Source organism: Aulostomus chinensis, chromosome 8 (genome assembly GCF_037954235.1).
Source record: "Aulostomus chinensis isolate RoL2024-O1b breed Wild chromosome 8, RoL_Achi_v1.0, whole genome shotgun sequence".
Lineage (NCBI taxonomy): Eukaryota > Metazoa > Chordata > Actinopteri > Syngnathiformes > Aulostomidae > Aulostomus > Aulostomus chinensis.
In genome coordinates this window covers 17,487,894-17,506,461 of record NC_141327.1, presented here as the reverse complement: position 1 = coordinate 17,506,461, position 18,568 = coordinate 17,487,894, and the positions used below count along the sequence as shown (strand labels likewise).

The 18,568-nt window shown below is 42.5% G+C and overlaps 1 protein-coding gene across 1 annotated transcript; it reads left to right on the top strand.

Annotated features, from left to right (window-relative positions):
• Positions 1-120: 120 nt before the first annotated feature.
• On the top strand, positions 121-18,100 carry ecpas (Ecm29 proteasome adaptor and scaffold). The gene is made up of 49 exons (XM_086211362.1): positions 121-327; positions 1,070-1,200; positions 2,009-2,125; positions 2,523-2,641; positions 2,754-2,903; positions 3,028-3,202; positions 3,394-3,533; positions 3,698-3,776; positions 3,863-3,982; positions 4,156-4,241; positions 4,353-4,428; positions 4,532-4,581; positions 4,700-4,766; positions 4,858-4,980; positions 5,117-5,220; positions 5,476-5,599; positions 5,933-6,013; positions 6,115-6,331; positions 6,626-6,717; positions 6,911-7,045; positions 7,231-7,402; positions 7,558-7,730; positions 7,910-8,011; positions 8,274-8,397; positions 8,807-8,952; positions 9,412-9,466; positions 9,594-9,708; positions 9,816-9,884; positions 10,016-10,133; positions 10,212-10,379; positions 10,484-10,563; positions 10,647-10,752; positions 11,263-11,310; positions 11,389-11,507; positions 11,820-11,970; positions 12,051-12,116; positions 12,237-12,326; positions 12,465-12,531; positions 12,881-12,972; positions 13,067-13,133; positions 13,237-13,434; positions 13,561-13,772; positions 15,162-15,205; positions 15,320-15,512; positions 15,592-15,742; positions 16,212-16,317; positions 16,423-16,511; positions 16,598-16,669; positions 17,277-18,100. Exons 1-49 carry the CDS (start codon positions 306-308, stop codon positions 17,414-17,416), a joined length of 5,541 nt encoding a protein of 1,846 aa, XP_086067488.1. The 5' UTR covers positions 121-305; the 3' UTR covers positions 17,417-18,100.
• The last annotated feature ends 468 nt before the right edge of the window (positions 18,101-18,568 follow it).

The window sequence follows — 18,568 nt, the reverse complement described above, 5'->3', positions numbered from 1 at the left end:
TACTTTTATTATATCAAGCTGTGTCGGGCAATGTCTACACATTTTTGTGGTTTATATCAGATATAACTTTGTGTGTGTGTGTGTGTGTGTGTGTGTGTGTGTGTGTGTGTGTGTGTGTGTGTGTGTGTGTGTGTGTGTGTGTGTGTGAGAGAGAGAGAGAGAGAGAGAGAGAGAGAGAGAGAGAGAGAGAGAGAGAGAGAGAGAGAGAGGCCGTTATCCAGGAGAAAGCAGCTGCTGAGGAGTGGCTCTGACTATTGCAGTAGCACGCAGTCAACTCTAGGGGTCGCTGATGACTCTCTGCAAACATGGCTGCTCAGGATGAACTCAGTAAGTTTCTCTCTGCGTTATTGAGGATTAATATCCCCTTAAATTTCCAGCTTATTGTTATATAAGATATATGAAATAACAGAAATGTTTAAGATGAGCGAGTATGGTGTTTTTTTAACTAACGATATAGCTATTTGTATGTAAAGATCGGGACAAAAACGATGGCTAGCTAGTTAGCTATTGCTAGCTAGCTAGCTATCGTCAGAAGGCCGTCTGCCCAGTCATGGTCAAAATGAAACTGTCACGTAGGTTATAAATACAGTTTTATCAAGCAAATTCAGGAGATTTGAATTGAACGGCTGGCTATGTAGAGTTTGTAAGCTGTACTGTGCCAGGTGTCATTACCAGAATAACCTTGTAAAATAGAACCGGAGAAATGCGTGGTTAGTTTGTCAGTTGAATCTGGTTGGTGAAGCATGCCAGGAGGAGGAAGGCAGGGCTGGGTGGATGGTTGCTGCAGTACAGCAGCTGACAAAACGAGCTTATCAGTCAAACCCGAGCAACGTGATGATGGCTATGTCTCTTTTTAGTGTATTGTCCTAAATTTAGATATTTTTCTCTCTGGTGATAAAGCTGAAGGTCGTATAGACCATTTTGCATACACCCAGTGGGTTGTACCATATTTGCATGGTATGCTATTGTCGAATTGATTGAGCTGTTGTTTCAGACCGTTCTTATATTTAGCATTTGCACATACCACCCCAAAATGAAGCGTATGAATTAATCAAGGTGTCTTTGACAGATCAACTGGAACGTGTGTTCCTTCGGCTGGGCCATGCAGAAACAGATGAACAGCTCCAGGACATTATCTCTAAGTTCCTTCCCCCTGTGCTCCTCAAACTCTCCAGTGTACAAGAGGGTGTGCGGAAGAAAGTAAGAAGGGTGTTGCCTGTCTGTCTGCCTTCCCAGTTTACGGTGACTCAGTCCATGCTGCATCGCGTCACACCATAAAGATGGGATTAAATGCAGTTTCATTGCATCAGAACCATCCCCTTAAATAATATCTCTTCCTTGCTGCATTTAGGTACTCACAGTTAGGTGCTCTGATATCATGAATACATTTTTCTTCCCTGCATAATTTCTTGATGACTCCAGAATTCGCTACCAGAAAACACCAGTCACATATTTTTAGCTTGTCCAGACAGTAAAACTGTCCAAAACATCAGTTTACAAAATCTCAAATGCATCTTGCAGTATATTCCAAGTCTTCTTTATCCAGCTGTATACTCAGCATTCCTTGAACACTTTGAGTTGAGCTAAAAATAAACAAAATAGAGTACTTCTATTGCCAGCATAAGGTGTGAATTATTTTTGACAATGCCTTTGAGAGTTTGTGAATAGATGTTTTGCTGCTGTTGGTAGTCAGTCTCCATGAGCTTCACACTAATGATATATAGCATTGTGGAGAGACACCAAGAAGTAACGCAGGGTGAAAAATGTCTCGGAGAGATCAAGACCCCTATCTTTGACGAAATGAAGGATGAAAATAATACTTTTTGAAGTATTTTTTTTCCAGTTGTCGAGGTACATGTTGATGTAGATATGCACTGCTGCCCCTGATGCGCACATTTGTGTAAGCAATTTCACTCTGTCTGTCTGTGTCTCCCTCGCTCGCTTGCTACTACATTGCATCTCTCACATGCTACTACTTCTAAAATACATTCTGTGTTTCTCCTTCTAGGTGATGGAGTTGTTGGTCCACCTGAACAAGAGGATAAAAAGCAGACCCAAGATTCAGCTACCAGTAGAAACTTTGCTCGTACAGTACCAAGACCCTGCAGCCGCCTCCTTTGTTACGGTAATAGCCTCTTATTTAGAATGTAGTACTCATGGAGACTCACGTGTAGTATGTATTGATTGTACCATCAACCATTTTTGGTACAGTACAACAAAAATACAACATTTAATATCAAAGGAGCATTTTTAAAATGTGTATGCACATTCAACCTTTATATATTAGTTAATCCATAACCACCTGACTGGATTGGAGTTTTGTATATAGCAGTGTCATTATATGATAATAGTCGATGTTTTTGATTGTGTACTCGTCCTAATTTTGGAAATTGGTCTAAATGCATTCGTGTAATGAATCTTGACTGTAGTCTGTAATGAATCTTGTGGGTGTCTGGACAGCAGCCTGTAAATTACAAGAGGAGTCATGGCTTTTTTTTTTTCTTTTTTTTTTTTTTTTGCAGAATTTTACCATCATCTATATAAAAATGGGCTACCCTCGCCTGGAAGTGGGAAAACAGTGTGAGCTGGCCCCCACCTTGCTTACCGCTATGGAAGGCAAGCCACAGCCACAGCAGGACAGGTGAGGTGGCGCCCGAGTTATATTTGATACTTAAAGTTGTACACTATCTTCGCCTTCCTTATTTCTCTCATCGTTTAGTTTAATAGTTGCATTTCTCGCCATCCTCTCTTAGTCTCATGCATCTGCTGATCCCGACTCTTTACCACATGAAATACCCGGCCGATGCCTCCAAGAACGCGTCTCCATTCAACTTAACTGAGCGACCAAAGACGGTGCAGCTGCTGCTGGAGTTCATGTTAGATGTTTTACTGATGCCGTATGGGTGAGTTCCTCCTGTGTGGAGCAGGGTCTCGGGGGTTGAACTTTAAGAAAATTTACTTTGTTTGAACTACACTTTGTAGTTATTGAGCAAAGCTGTAAACTCCTGTTTTCTCTGGCCACTTTAGGTTTGTGCTGAATGAATCCCCGACCCGCCCGTCTCCCTCCTCCCAAGGAGGTCCTGGAGAGGGGGTGGGGGGTGCATCCGGTCAGGGTCTCCCCCAGCCTCCCCCAGGGATGAATGTCTATGCTGCCAAGAGGGTCATTGGAGAGGCTCAGTGGAGTGCTGAGCAGCTAGAGCAGGTGATACCACTGAAGCTGGAAGATGACTTTTTTTTTTTTTAATCAGGTTTTGCTGCTGCTTTTTTTTTTCTAATCATAGTTCATCTCTGTCCTAAAATGTCGGAGCACAAATTCGATGCCAGTTGCGAAATGAAAAACATCTCACTAAGAATCTAAGCTTAATGGCTTCATTCCGTATTTGTTTTGCACAGTGTAAACTTGGGATTGTCAAGTTCATCGAAGCAAAGCAAGTCCCAGAAGTTGAGACTGTGGTGCACCTGGTGGTGGCGTCCAGTGACACCCGACACAGCGTGGCCACTGCTGCAGACCTGGAGCTGAAGAGCAAACAGAGGTTAGTATTACCTCTCTGGTCCACAGTTGCTTCACACCAAGTAATTTCAAGTTACCGCAGTCTATCTGGAAGCGTTTCATTCTTATCCCAGTCTTCATCAGGCTGGTGACATCTCTCATCTAAACCCGAACATCTTTATCCATACCTGTCCTAATTTCTTCCAGTATTATTGACTGGAACAATCCTTTGATTATCAACAAGATGTACAAGGTCTATCTGGGGGATGTTCCTCTCAAAACAAAGGTTTGTCAACACTCTTGTGGCTTTCAAATGTCACTGTGATTTAGTGTAAACGTCAACTGTTTGAAACTTTAATACATGTGTACCAGGGTGGCACTTTGAAGCAAGAGCTGAAACACGAGCCAGTGAGCACCAGAGTCAAACTGAAGATCCTGCCACACCTTCTACGGTCACGCCTTGCTGCAGAGTGCTTCCCAGCTAATATCCAGGTAGGTTTATTGAGTCTGCTTTTGCAGACATTTAGTGACCAACGGGGCTATTTTTTCATTTGAGGGAATCCTTATTTAATCTGTTGCTAAGGTTCGTTGAGGTTAACAAAATGACTCCCCTCCTCATAAAGTGAACCGCTCAATCTTTTGTCCGTGTCTCCTTCTCTCCATAGGTTGTCTATGATGGACTTTTTGGAGCCAACACCAACAACAAACTGCTCTCTCTCACCTTGCAGTTTGTCCATCATATCTGCATGGTGTAAGGAATGCACTTTTCCCCCCCTCTATTCCAAATGGTTCTGGTTTTGGATTTTTCATTTGTTTATTTACTTTTTGGAAAATAAGAGTTGTTTCTTTGCTTTGTTTTCAGGTGCCCTGACACTAATAAGCCTTTAGGACTGATGCTGCTAAATGGTCTTACTAAGCTCATCAACGAATACAAGGAGGTACAACTTTTACTTTGTACTTTTACTTTTTTAAAATTTAAGAGCATTTTCACACGATTTAAGTTTCCTTGTTCACCTACTACAACAACCTGCATCTCTGTAGGATCCTAAATTGCTCTGTGTGGCATACTCTGCTGTTGGGAAGCTCTCAAGGTATTACTTCAGCATGAGTTCTGATTGATTGATTGATTGATTGATTTTTAATTATAGCCGTCTTGGTTTGGAATCTAAACAATGAAATATATATATTTTTTTCTCACTATTATTGCAGTCGCATGCCACAACTGTTTTCAAAGGATATCGCTCTTGTGCAGCAGTTTTTTGAGTCCATGTGCAAGGTTGGTGAAAGGTTTCTTAGCCTCAAGTCAAAGGAGACCACAGGGGATATCTGCTACTAAAATTTAATACATTTTCGATTAAAATCCTCAGGAGGAGTCCGATGTTCGTCTTGCCATTCAGGAGGCTTTATCTATGATGGTTGGAGCTTATGCCAACCTCCAGGGGGCACTGCTAAACCTGATGGAGGCCCTGGTGGCTGCATACATTGTGAAGGTGATGGAGAAGACTTTATTTTGTTGTAGATATGCAATTTTAGAGATGAATTTGATGAGTTAAGAAGCACATTAACCACCTCCTAAAGAGAAATATTATCTCAGTTTCAAATTTATTTATTTATTTTATTTCAAAGCCTGAGGTACAGGTCCGGCAGGTGGCCATGAAGTTCGCCAGTACGGTATTTGCACCTGATCATGTTCCATCAAGATACCTGCTGCTGCTGGCTGCAGGCGACCAGTAAGTCCCAAAAAAACAAAAACTGAAAAAAAAAACAACCACTCCTTGAAGCACTTTTTAAAATCATGTCATATTTACAATGAAGGTGAAACACGTTTCTCTAATGAGCTATGTAGTATTCAGATTTGATTCAGGGTTCCCACACAAACTTAAAAGTCTTCAATTCATTTTCAGAATTTAAATAAAATGCTTTAGTGTTAATAAGGGTCGGTCTTAATTTTTAAGATAGGAACATAACACTGTTGTCTGTTCCAGGAGGGAGGAGGTGAGTGGGGAGGCCCAGAGGGTGCTGAGGGCATTTCCAACCAAGAGCTCAGAGAAGGAGGGACCAAAGCCGATCCCCTCCTTTCCTGACATGGTGGCCTATGTCCAGGATAAGGTCAGGCTCCATGCATATTTGACATTTTTCATTTTTGGCATCAGTCATGGCCGGAGTTATTATGTATTTTGAAAATCTTTCTGTATATTACAATCATTTATATACATTCGGGTTCAGTAATGAATTTGTTAAGTTTTGGAGGCCAAAGGTCAAGGTCAGTGTGAAGTGCCTTGTAAAGTCTGAACTACATTCATACAGTATATTATGTGTCACAGTAAACATGGACACTGCTAATTCAAGTTTAATTTGATACTCCTTGTTACCTGGTGCTGTTAATGACATTGAGAAAAAAAAATGTTGTTTTTCTTTGTTTTTTCATGTTGTCATCATCAGGCATCTCAGAGAATCAAGACTCCAGCTAAGTACATTGTTGGAACCTCCACTATTCCTTTCAACCCATCTGCCTTTGGAGAGGTAAACGTGATGGTGATCAACCTGTTACGTCACTGATCTGGATTTGATCACCTGCTGCAGACATGACTTCATTTCCACTTCTTTCCCCTGCTACCCCCCAGATTGTGCTGTACCTGAGGATGTGTTTAGCCCACAGTGCAGGGGCTACGCCTCTGTCCACACGCCTGGCAGACATGCAGGATGATGCACCAGCCATCGGCCACTACGTCCGTACACTGCTGGCCTCCGAGCCTCAGTCTTCAGTGTCAAAAGGCCCTGAAGCAAATCCTGTACACGTGTACATGGATCTGCTGCAGCAGCTGCTGTCTGCTGTAGGAGGTGAGAGTCTCGGCTATAATACTGCAAGATTACCTTGGGCAGCATCATTGTTATAGGCTCCTTAGAACATTTGAACTGATTTTTAATACTACATATAGTTTATTAGGGACAGTCATTAAAGATCAATACAGTGGTACAGAAAATATGTGGGTACATCATTTATTAAAAATCTTAGTATTTCTATATTCATCATAAAGTTTATATTTTAATAAAATAAAATCAAAAGTGATATTATGATGGTGTGAAATGCTCTTTATTGGTAGTTTATTGGACTTGTGATAAATTCCCTTTCAGGAATCCCTGTTATGTACTGTTTACTGGAGGTGGTGTCTGTTTGCCCAGAGAAACTGGCTCCCAAGTTTGTTGATAAAATTGACTGGATTAAAGTGAGTATTTATTTAGATGTTGGATAGAGGCAATACCAAGTTGACATTTCCTTTTCACTAATTCATTAGTATATTAGCACTTCAAAACAAGTAGTCAAATTAAACAGCTGCAGTCTCACAGAAGCATGAAACTAATTCACTCTTGACAACCACCGAAGAATTCAGCTGCAATAACAGATGCTTTCCTCTCCAGAGTCTGATGAACACAAACAAGGAGGACATGAGGGAGCTGGCGGCTCAGCTGTATGCCTTGGTGGTTTCCACCATGACTGGCAATGAGCTGCAGACAGCTGTGCACAACCTGGTCAAAATTACCAAAGACAACCACGTAAGCCAATTTGTCTTTATGTAGCATTTGAACATGTTTACCTTGTTGTAAAGTTGTCAGAGCATAATCATTTATTGTTTTTTTTTAAGAAGAATAATAATAATAGTTACTATTATTATTATTATTATTATTATCATTATTATTTTGTTGTAATTTTTTTTATTTATTTTCGGGTTAAACTTTAGAGTCCAGAGACCCAGCATGGTGCCATCCTGGCTCTTGGCTATATGGTGGGAAGGTACATGAGCAAGAAAAAAACCGCCACCTCTGGTGAAACTACCCACAACATGGAGCAGCAAATGAGCATCACTTTACAGGAAGATGATGAACTTGTTGCCATGGTTACAAAGACAATTGGTGTGTTAACAATTGTGTGACTACTTCCTGTTGATTACAAGTTTTCTTTTATTTCCTGTGACAGTTTTATCTTCTGAAACATGCTGCATAAAAAAATGTTACATTCTCATTCCAAACTCTGTCATGCACGCAACTGCGTGGCTTTGTCTTTCCAGGTTCTTTCCTCGACAGCAGTAGTGCACTACTGGCAGTAGCAGCATGTACAGCTTTAGGAGAAATTGGGCGGAATGGCACCCTGCTGATTCCTGTAGAAGGCGAAGGCTTCACCAAATTGTCTGTTGTTGAAAACCTGCTGGTTCGCATCCCCTCTGGCAAGGAGAGCAGCAAGGTAAGCTGGGAGTTCAGTGACAAATTCATCAGCAGTGCGCAATTTTTCCTTGCTGCAGTACATCATCGGGTCTTCAGCTAATTATGTGGGAACTTCCATCATCTTCAGGGGAGGGGAATGTGGAGGTTTATTGAATCATCTTGAGTGTGTCTTGTTGTTGTTTCATTGTCTTGTTTCAGATCAAGGAGCGATCAATCCAGACGTTGGGCTACCTGCCGGTGGGAGACGGAGATTTTCCTCACCAGAAGAGGCTGCTGCAGGGACTCATGGACTCTGTAGAGGTAATAAACAAACTGACAGTAGTATTAATAATACAAAAGCTTTGAAATAACAGATGATTTATGGGGAATATGGGTATTATCAGGCACGAGAGACTGGAAACATGTAGTCAGATTTCCCCAAGTCGATGCATAAATCTGTTCAGTTTTAGCTACCGTGGCTATTGCAGTCTGTAATTTGACTGCATCATCTGCATCCATGTTGCTGTCAGCATGCGCCGTATAGATTATGATCTGAAAAAGTTTTGTGTTTCTGTCTCTCAAGGCCAAGCAGGTAGAGTTGCAGTTCACAGTGGGAGAGGCAATCACAAGTGCTGCAATAGGCACCAGTTCCGGAGCAGCAAGAGACCCATGGACCTGCACAGAGGACCAGTACAGCCCCCCACTCAGTAAGGATTGTTGTAAGCATTTGAATTGTATTTGCATGCTTGAAGAAATCAACAGTATTTGAAAAAGTTCTGCATTCAGCAACGTTTGAAGCCCAGACCAAAGTGGTCTGTTTGGATGAGAGATGCTTGTGGGCACTTTCCTCCGCATAAAGGTTCAACGAACATTTCTAGCTCTGCGTGTGTGTGTGTGTGTGTGTGTGTGTGTGTGCACGCGTGTGTGTTCGCACACACTCACACTATGCTTGTGAATGTGCAACAGATGATTATTTAAACAAAGTATCGTGACACATATGCGTTGGTGGGTGTATGGAACGTTTGACTAAAAGCTTTTTTTTCCTGACTGGACTTTTTCTTTCAAAGTTCAAACAGTAAAATGATGCTTTAACAGCATTTTCTCTCTCACTGTCAGATGTGAAAAACAACGACGTGGTTCCTTGGGTCCTCAACTCCATTCTGTCCAAGTACATTCCCAGCCAGAACCCTCATGTCCGACAGGCAGCCTGCATCTGGCTGCTCTCCCTGGTCAAGAAGCTCAGCCAACACAAGGAAATTAAGGTGTGTGTTGTGTGTAAATGAGGCCCTGAATCAAAAACTAATCAATAGTTACGTAGTAAGATTGTTTTTCTACGTAAACTTTGCACATTTTCATTTGAGTGTATTGGGTTCTATTTCATTCTTTTTATACATCAACTCCAAAACGGATATAATCTTTTTAGTTTCAAAACTCTGTGTTTTGTTCTATCACAACGTGTTGATCATTCTGTATTTATTAATTGAGGGAAATATATGAGAACTTCATGCCTTGAATAAGTTTCCCAATACGAAGTTCCTCTTCAGGAGTTGGAGGTGTCACTTCAGGAGGTGTCTGTCAGGGCAGCACTGTGGTTCATGATGCAGTTTATTGGTCTGAATAACACATACAGTAGATACACACTTTTCTGTGTATGTATAATCAAATTCACGCCGTAAACTAGAAAGTTTTTTCTTTTCTTTTCTTTTTTTTTTGTTCTGCAGTCTCATCTGAAAGAGATTCAGGTGGCGTTCATCTCTGTTCTGTCAGACCCAGACGGTAAGATTTGAGATCGTTGTGGACTTAATTTGCTATCTTGACCATCTCATCACTTCAACCAATAAGGGCTTTTTTTAACATAAAGAACCCTCAGCATTTACTCAAGATGTCTTCTCTTTTAATTTAGAGTTGAGTCAGGATGTGGCGTCTAAAGGCCTCGGCCTGGTCTATGAGATGGGTGGGGAAGGTGACCAGCAGGAACTGGTTTCTACGCTGGTGGAAACGCTCATGACGGGGAAGAGGTGAGTGACTGAGTTAGGGGAATGAAGGAATTGGATTCTTCCAGAGATCAGAACATTTTACACCACAGGAACATTCCAGTTAGAGAATTGTTTATCTCTCCAAACAGAATCAAGCATGCTGTTTCAGAAGACACAGAGGTGTTTCAAGGAGAGGGCTTGGGAAAAACACCTGATGGGTAAGTCTTATACTGCCATCTTTTGGATGTGATTGTCAATGTTGTACATACACTGAATGTGAGCAGATTATATGTGGGTTCACTGTGGCCAAATTGACTTATTGTTCCCCCTCATTGTTTGTTCCTGGCAGCCACAACCTGTCCACATACAAGGAGCTCTGCTCATTGGCCAGTGACCTGAACCAACCAGATCTTGTCTACAAATTCATGAACTTGGCCAATCATCATGCTATGTGGAACTCCCGAAAGGTATCTTAACTTTTCCTCATTCCAAACCATGCGCCTCCTTCCTGTGAGTGTATCTCATCTGATCCTTCCTCCTTCCAGGGAGCTGCATTTGGGTTCCACATGATCGCAGCCAAAGCTGGAGAGCAGCTGGCTCCGTTCCTCCCGCAGCTTGTCCCCCGTCTGTACCGCTACCAGTTTGACCCCAATCTGAGTATTCGCCAGGCCATGACCAGCATCTGGGATGCCTTAGTCACTGATAAGACCCTGGTAGGACATGTTCCTGCACTCTCATCATGAACAAGCACGTGAACGTTATCCTCAGAATGATCTTACTCAAATGCTACATATGTTTTTGTTCTGATGTGTTTCAGGTGGATAAGTACCTGAAGGAGATACTGCAGGATGTCATTTCCAACTTGACCAGCAATGCCTGGAGAGTTCGTGAGTCCAGGTGAACTTATATATACTCTGAAAGGCACTAAATATCAACTTAAATATCAACCATATTGAATATTAAAACCTATACCCTCCCAGCTGCCTGGCTCTAAATGACCTGATTCGTGGCCGCCAAGCCGATGACCTCATCGATCATTTGGCAGAAATGTGGGAGACTCTCTTCAGAGTTCTTGATGACATTAAGGTGAGCACAAAAAAAATAACTATTGAACTAAGAGTCGGACCATGGTCCTATTGGAAAAGTGGGGCTCAGTCAGTTTCCAGCGAGCCACAATCTGGTTCACTGCAGGTGAGAACATAAACAGACTTCATATTAGACTCAATATACAAGGTGAACCAAAACACAGTGCGCTGTGAGTTGGATGAGGTGTGTGTGTGTGCGCGCGCGCGCAGGAGAGGCTGCAGTGTGATAATTAGTGAGATGAAAGGCTGGTTATGCCATAGCTAATTAACACAACAAGCTAACTGTTACATAATTGTCTTTTTGTAGTTTATTCATGTAATGTAACAAAGAGGCAACAATAGTGTGATGCTACTTGGGCCTGTTGATCTGGACCGAGTCAAACAAACTACATGTGTGAAAGACGCTTTTGATTTTCCTGCTCACAACGTGTCTTCTCTGTATAAAGCCAGCTCAGTTCCATTATTATATTTTTAAGGGATTTTGTAATTCTGACTCATTTTTGCCTTCCAGGAATCTGTGAGAAAAGCTGCAGACCTAACTCTGAAAACTCTTAGTAAGGTAAACCTACTCATCGCAAAACTGCACTGTGTATGTGTTCATGTATATACATATGACATCCTCTCCCTCTCCATACAGGTGTGTACTCGTATGTGTGAGTCTACAGGTTCTGCAGCTCAGAGAACCGTGGCAGTGCTGTTGCCTACCCTGCTGGAAAAAGGCATCGTTAGCAACGTTTCAGAGGTTCGCTCGCTCAGGTAAGGGGCTTTGTTTAGATGCTGTTTTTACACATTGGAAGTTGTTCCAAATCAGCTTCTCAGCCTCTTGTTTCTTAAGTTGGGAACAGGTGGTGTCATTTTTCTTTGAATTTTTAGGGAAATTGAAAAAAGAATAGGTTGTTAAAAAAATATGTAGCGTATATATGTACAGCATAATTGGACCAACTTTTCAATGAGTAGCGACGCACGTAGAAAGCAGTTTGTCATCCCATCTCATATTTTGTACGATTTATCCATTTCTGTCACATCAGTGTGACTTTCACAGCCAAACCTGTTCTTCTCTTCCACCAGTATCCAGACCCTGGTGAAGATTAGTAAGACGGCTGGTGCCAGACTAAAGCCCCATGCTTCCCGACTCATTCCGGCCTTGCTCGAGGCCCTCAGCACCCTGGAACCTCAGGTCCTCAACTACCTCAGCCTCCGAGCCACAGAGCAGGAAAAGGTATCGTCAACACCCCTGTCAAGTCCGGTAACCCAGGACGCTGTTGGATGGCTCACTTTTTTTTATTCCCGTCTCATCAGAGTGCCATGGATGCTGCCAGGCTGAGTGCTGCCAAGTCCTCTCCAATGATGGAAACCATAAATATGGTAAACTCATAGCGTCTACTGTCTTACTACAATCCCACACAGGTCACACTGTGAGGTTTCTGCTTGGCCAGACAAGAAGCTCTAAGTCTCTAAGATCCATCTGTGTGTGGCTGTGCTCAGTGTCTACAGCACCTGGACGTCGCAGTACTGGGAGAACTGGTTCCCAGGCTCTGTGAGCTGCTTAAAAGTGGAGTCGGGTTGGGCACCAAGGTAGACGTGTGATACTTTTCATTTGTTTTTCACATACGACTGTTTCTCATGTGTTGACCATTTTCTTTCAAATGTACAGAAGGATTAAAGTGTTCCAAGTCTGAGAACTCCATATGTCCTCTTTGTCTCTCTCCACAGGGGGGCTGTGCGAGTGTTATTGTCTCCCTCACAGTGCAGTGTCCCCAGGACCTCACCCCTTACTCAGGTACAGCTCAAACCTGTTGCTTTAATACAGCTACAGACTTTTGTCCAGCCAAGAAATAATAACATACACGCCTGGAGATATTTTGGAAACAGCAACGAAGCCAGATGTTTTTGAGAAGTGAAGATAATGTACTTCACAGTTTGAGCCACGGACAATATTGAATTTTCTGAGCAGATATTTCTGTTGAGGGCAAAAGAAACATAACATAATGAGTGAAGCTAACGTCTAACTTTGTCAGAGAATGCATGGTCACAGGAATTTGTTTCAGAGCCAGAGAAATGTCTTCACATTTAACTGGTAAAAATGCGTATGAAGTAAAGAAGGAGAGTGATGGTGGTGGTGTTCTCAGGTAAACTGATGAGCGCTCTACTGAGTGGTATCCATGACCGAAGCACCGTAGTACAGAAAGCCTTTGCCTTTGCTCTGGGACATCTGGTCAGGGTAAGAACCGCTGTTTTAAAATGATTTTCAGTCACATTGTTTACTCTTTATTTCTGTTTGTGACATGGGTTGTTGCTCTTGTTTGGTACATCAGACAGCAAAAGACAGCAGTGTTGAGAAACTGCTACTGAAGTTTCACACCTGGTACCTGGAGAAAGAAGGTGAGACAGCAGAAAATACCGTTTTGTTTTTTTTCTTGTTGTAAACAAAAATATATTTTCCCGCATGTATGATTGTTGTTGTTTTTTTCCTACCTGAACACAGAGCCGGTGTACAAGTCGTCCTGTGCGTTGACTGTGCACGCCATCAGCCACTACAGTCCAGATGTGCTGAAGGGCCACGCCGGTGTGGCTCTGCCGCTGGCCTTCCTAGGAATGCACCAGGCTCCGGGTCCTGATGAGGAGAAAGGAGAGAGCCATGATGCTACACTGTGGACGGAGGTGTGGCAGGAGAATGTCCCCGGTGAGCAATATGCACGATTGTTAACAAAGACCACAGAACAACTCTTCGCTTTTATTTGAGAAAATCTGATCAACCACATTTCTGACCGTAATAAAATTTTCCCTCGAAACTTTTCTTGGATGCCAGGAAGCTTTGGAGGCATTCGACTCTACATGACAGAGCTGATTGCTATTACACAGAAGGCTCTGCAGTCCCAGTCCTGGAAGATGAAGGCTCAGGGTGCAGCTGCCATGGCAACTGTTGCTAAGGAGCAGACAGGCTCATTGGTAGCACCACACCTAGGATTGGTGCTGACGGCTCTGATGCAGGGGCTGTCTGGGCGCACATGGGCCGGCAAGGTAATGACTGCTAATGCAATGGTCACGGTAAATGAAAAGTCTGATGATGACACGAGGAGAAAGATCACATCCTACTTATCAAGTCACATCCTGTGTTGAGATAAATTTGGTGAATCCAACATTGACTCTGAATTATACGCTGTACTCACTGTTAGGGCTGAGCAATTTGATCAATTCTGTGATACATATCCATATTTTGGATGCCACACAAACGTTAAGTACTCTGGAAATACCACCAACCTGCGAGCCCACCTAAAACGTCATCACCCTGACAAGGTAGTGCTAACTGAGACCGAGCCCAAGAAGCTGTGGCTCCACCTGGAACAAACCATGCTGGACAGTGACGGCGGTGATTGCCACAAGTTCCCATCTTCTTCAAGGAGGTCGCGGAAAATTATGGAGTCCATTGCCTACTTTGTCAGGACTTGAGACCTTATTCGGTGGTTGAAAACACCATCTTTAAGCGCATGGTGAACGTGATGGAGCTCCACTATGCTATTGCCACCCACGAATTGAATTACTGGCTGCCATGGTTTATTTTTAGTTAACCTGGTGACTAGATTGGCTAGTAGCTACCTCATATGTTCAGTATCAAGCTAAAAAAGCTGCCAAAGAAGGCCATTTGCTGCACTTAAACTCTCCATTGTTCACTTTACTTTTCAAAAGCTTGCAAGCTACAATTTGCACTCAGTTTCAATAAATGGAAGTAAATTTCTCACCACATCTTTGATTCATTTTGTCCAGCATTTGCAAGCTGCCAGTCAGAGCCATATGTTGTGTAATTGATGCTTTCAGTTCAATTAATTCAATCCAAGTCAATGGAACTCTCACAAGATGTCACCAAAATCACTTTGTCCCTTTTAAAATCTTTCATAAAAGGATGGAAGTGTATCGAATGGTATCGTGAGCCAAGTATCGTGTATTGTATCGCAAGATTAGTGTATCGCTACAGGCCTACTCACTGTTAGCCATGGGATTAGTAAACAAATGATCAAAGCGTATTTTCAGCTTTATTATTGGAAAACTTTCTTGTATTTTCTTAAATATTTAAGTCAGTAATTTGATAAATGAATAAAATTTTAAAATATTGGAAAAGTCGTGGAAATTGTCCTCACAAATACCTGAATAACACTGCTTCAGTTAAGATCAATCGAGAAAATGCTATTGACTGACTTCAGTACATGTTCACCTTTTGTCAAACCAAGTACGTTATGATAAGTTTTAATTCAACGTACACTGATTAACTCTGACACGGTATTTTCTTTGTTTGTTTTTCATGTGCAAACATGAAGAGAGTGTTGGTCACTCCAATTTTCCTCATGTGGGAAAAAATTATGGAAATTTATTGTTAAAATTGTGTATGAATATGCATTTTGTTTCTCTCTCCAGGAGGAGCTGTTGAAAGCAATCGGATCAGTTGTGTCGAAATGCAGGTAATTTTTTTTTTTTTTTTTTTTTACATTTTCGCATTATTATCACTTCATTTATACTACAAACTGAATCTACTTTTCATGCTTTATTGCTTCTGTTCTTCTTTTGGCTCTCAGCACAGAGCTACAGAAGCCTTGCACAGGCCAGCCTACCATCTCTGAGGTCCTGGAGCTTGTATTGAAGGAATGTCGTAAGGAGAGTCCGGTGTACAAGATGGCTGCTCTGCGTTGTGCAGGCGATGTTCTTCACAGCAGCCAAGAGGACCGTTTCAGTGACATTGCCGAGATCCTTTTCCCTCTGATCAAGAAGGTACGTTGACATCTACCAGTTTGGTTCTACCTGTCTGTGATGTCGTGTTGCATCATGGACCATGTAACGTTCTCCATAGAGCTGCCCGGAGAGTGGTGGTGCATCGCCAAGGTCACAGGAGGACGATGACGATGACAGAGATGTGAAGGAGAAAGAGCTGCAGACTGAAGCTCTGCTTTGTGCTTTTGAGACACTGGGAAAGACCTGGCCCCAGAACCCCCAGACTCAGTGTAAGATGTCGACACACACACACACACACACACAAAACTGACCTGTTGCTTACGCACAACTTTATCCCAGCCACAAATGCATTTTTTCCCATCGTCTCCTGCTCAGAATCTACCAATCAGTCTCTCAGCATCTGCTGTCGACAAGTTTGTGAATGTTGCATCAGTCTTGACCTACATTCAATCATTAGTTTAGTAAGTGACTCCGTGTTTCTCCATCACAGACAGTCTTGTGATACCAGACTGAGATACTGATCAGTCAGTTTACTGTGGCGATGCTCCTTTTAGTCATTTTCAAAATATTATTTTCTTAGTATTTTGATAGGTATGACTATAGTCACTGAAGGGTCTGCTGGGTTCAAGCAAAAATGTCAACCAACAAAAGGAGAATTTGTTACTGTAATACATCAAGGCAAAAGGAGTGGTGGAGACTAATAAAGATCAAAAAGGTGAACAGAGTGTGTGTTTGCAGCCCTTTTCCAGGTGGAGCTGTGCAGCCTGATGTGCGAGAAGCTGAAGCTGAGCACCTGGAAGGTCCAGCTGACTGTTCTGCAGTCCATGAAGGCCTACTTCCAGGGGTGAGGGCCAAAGATCATAAACTCATTTCATATCAGCTATTATTCTGTGTTTCCATAAAGTGGTTATAATTTTCCATGTATAATTACATGCCTCTGTGCTTGCAGGTTGTTGCTGCTGGAGAAAGGCAGTGAAGATGTCGCTGCGCTGTCTCAGATCCTCACAGACACCTGTGCTGCTCTCACTTACCCTTTAGGTACGTCCCTCAGTGTTGCACAGCTCTGTGTTGTACACTTAACATTTATGGACTTCCTCAACACATTTATGCTTTTTCTGGACTAGAAAACAAAAGTTATTCGTCGGTGAGGACGGAAGCTTTGTCTGTAGTGGACCTGATCGTAAAGAGGACTGGAGGTACGCACTTTTTCCACCACCAGTCTCTTATTCAGTGTTTTCATCGGGTTTAATGGCAGTCAGGTTGGACTTGTTTCTGCTGGAGTGGGATTTTTTTTTAGGTTGTTCAATTTATAAAGTACTAGCTACACTTTCATGCTAACTTTCTATGCAGGGAACAAATGTATGACATGCGATGCAGTTTTCCGCACACGGTTTTGTGAATACCGATCAATAATTTAATCATGAGCCCTTTGAGACTTTTCCAATAGTATTAGATCAAACCAATGGTATTCTGACAGGGAAACCGGTCTGGCTGTTTGACACTCAAGAAAATTAATCAACTGTTTTACAGCCCTAACTGCATGTAGTCATGGCGCATCGGCTAACTAGAATGTGAATAAATAATTTAATCATGTTGCCCTTCTTGACCTTTCAAATGTTGACAGACCAAATTGTGATAGTGATGGATTCCTATAAAGCTATTAACACTTTATCTCAACCATTTATCAGCAACATCTTCCACATTGGAAATCAATGCTGCAAAAAGCTTCATAGGACAGCAGTGCTTGTTTCGGATGATAGACGCTGGCGTGATCGATGTGTTTTCTTGTGTGTGTGTGAACAGAAAGTGAACAGTGGGACTGTGTGTCTGTGAAGAGTCGCGAGCAGCTGCAGCGCTCGCTGTCAACGCTGCAGTCAGACAGCAGAGCTGACCTGAAGGACAAGGCCCAGGAGCTGAGAAGACACATCCAGAGCCAACCCTGAACACACACACACACACACACACACACACACGAGTTTGGTCTGCCAGCCAGATACACAACAGAACCACATCAATGTATTTCTCCCATTACAATCCATGAAAACACGCACACACACACATTAACACACTGCCCGTCTCAAACCACTTTGATACAGCCGTTTCCTCAAACCACATATCGCTCGATCATTGCATTATTGATCATGACCTGCTGGCTTGTGCAAGAGACGGCTCCGCTGATGAAGCTTGAAGATGAGGAAGATGCTCTCCAGTCGCAACTGTGAGATCGGCGAAGGGCGGCGCTGTCGTATTTGTCAGGTTTTATTTGGTTCATTTAAGTGGACAGTTAAATAATGATGATGTGATATAAACCAATGTGCAGGGTTTGTGGACACTGTATAGCTCCAGCTCCAGATAGGGGCTTTACTACTGTTGAGGGTTTGCCTACTCACTAATATCAGCAGGTTCTTGAACATAAAAAGTTGATTTGTCATCTCTCGCTCAAGAGTTTCAGGAGCGACGGCGCTTCGCTGAACTGGGACATCGGCTCACATGTCTGCTCCTGTTTGCAAGGTGAAGGAACTTTTTGTGAAATCATAAAAAATAATTTAAAACCCTGCTGTTGAGTTGATGCCATAGTTGTTTGAATTTGTCCCTGATCATGAAATAAAAACAAAACATCTTTACCATTTGAGGAAAAATACTTTTGTCTTCACAAAGGATAATTTTATCAAGTTTCTGGCCTTTTAAATCATAAAACGTCTGACTAAGATGAAGACCTTTTTTGGAAACGATCTTCACGAACACACATTTTGCTTCACAATTATTCCAAATGAAACTTTGCCTTTACTGGGAGGATCTACAGATGTCCGTGACAAAAAGCTGTCCCGTTCATATCCTCAGCTTCATCCAGAGGCTGGCGCTCACACGTCAGGCTTTATGTCTTTGTATTGTCCCCGGAACCCCTCAGGACAACTAAGAGCTGCTGGCCACTATGGCACTCAGCCCCTCAGGGACAGTGGAGTGCTTCTGTTTGGTGAAGTCAGAGGCTCTTGGTGAGCATTTCAAAAACGAAACGCATGCATTTCCTTGTGGTCGAACTGCTCAAAACATGACATTTGACGTGTCTGTGTCTGAAGCACCTGGGTCTTCCACCT

What these genes read in the sequence shown, in the direction of transcription:
- ecpas (XM_086211362.1), top strand. Translation starts at nt 306, where the DNA reads ATGGCTGCTCAGGATGAACTCA. An exon ending in GCTGCTGTCTGCTGTAGGAG is followed by an intron (nt 6,332 to 6,625) that starts GTGAGAGTCTCG and finishes ATTCCCTTTCAG; the next exon opens with GAATCCCTGTTATGTACTGT. An exon ending in TGTTCTGTCAGACCCAGACG is followed by an intron (nt 9,467 to 9,593) that starts GTAAGATTTGAG and finishes CTTTTAATTTAG; the next exon opens with AGTTGAGTCAGGATGTGGCG.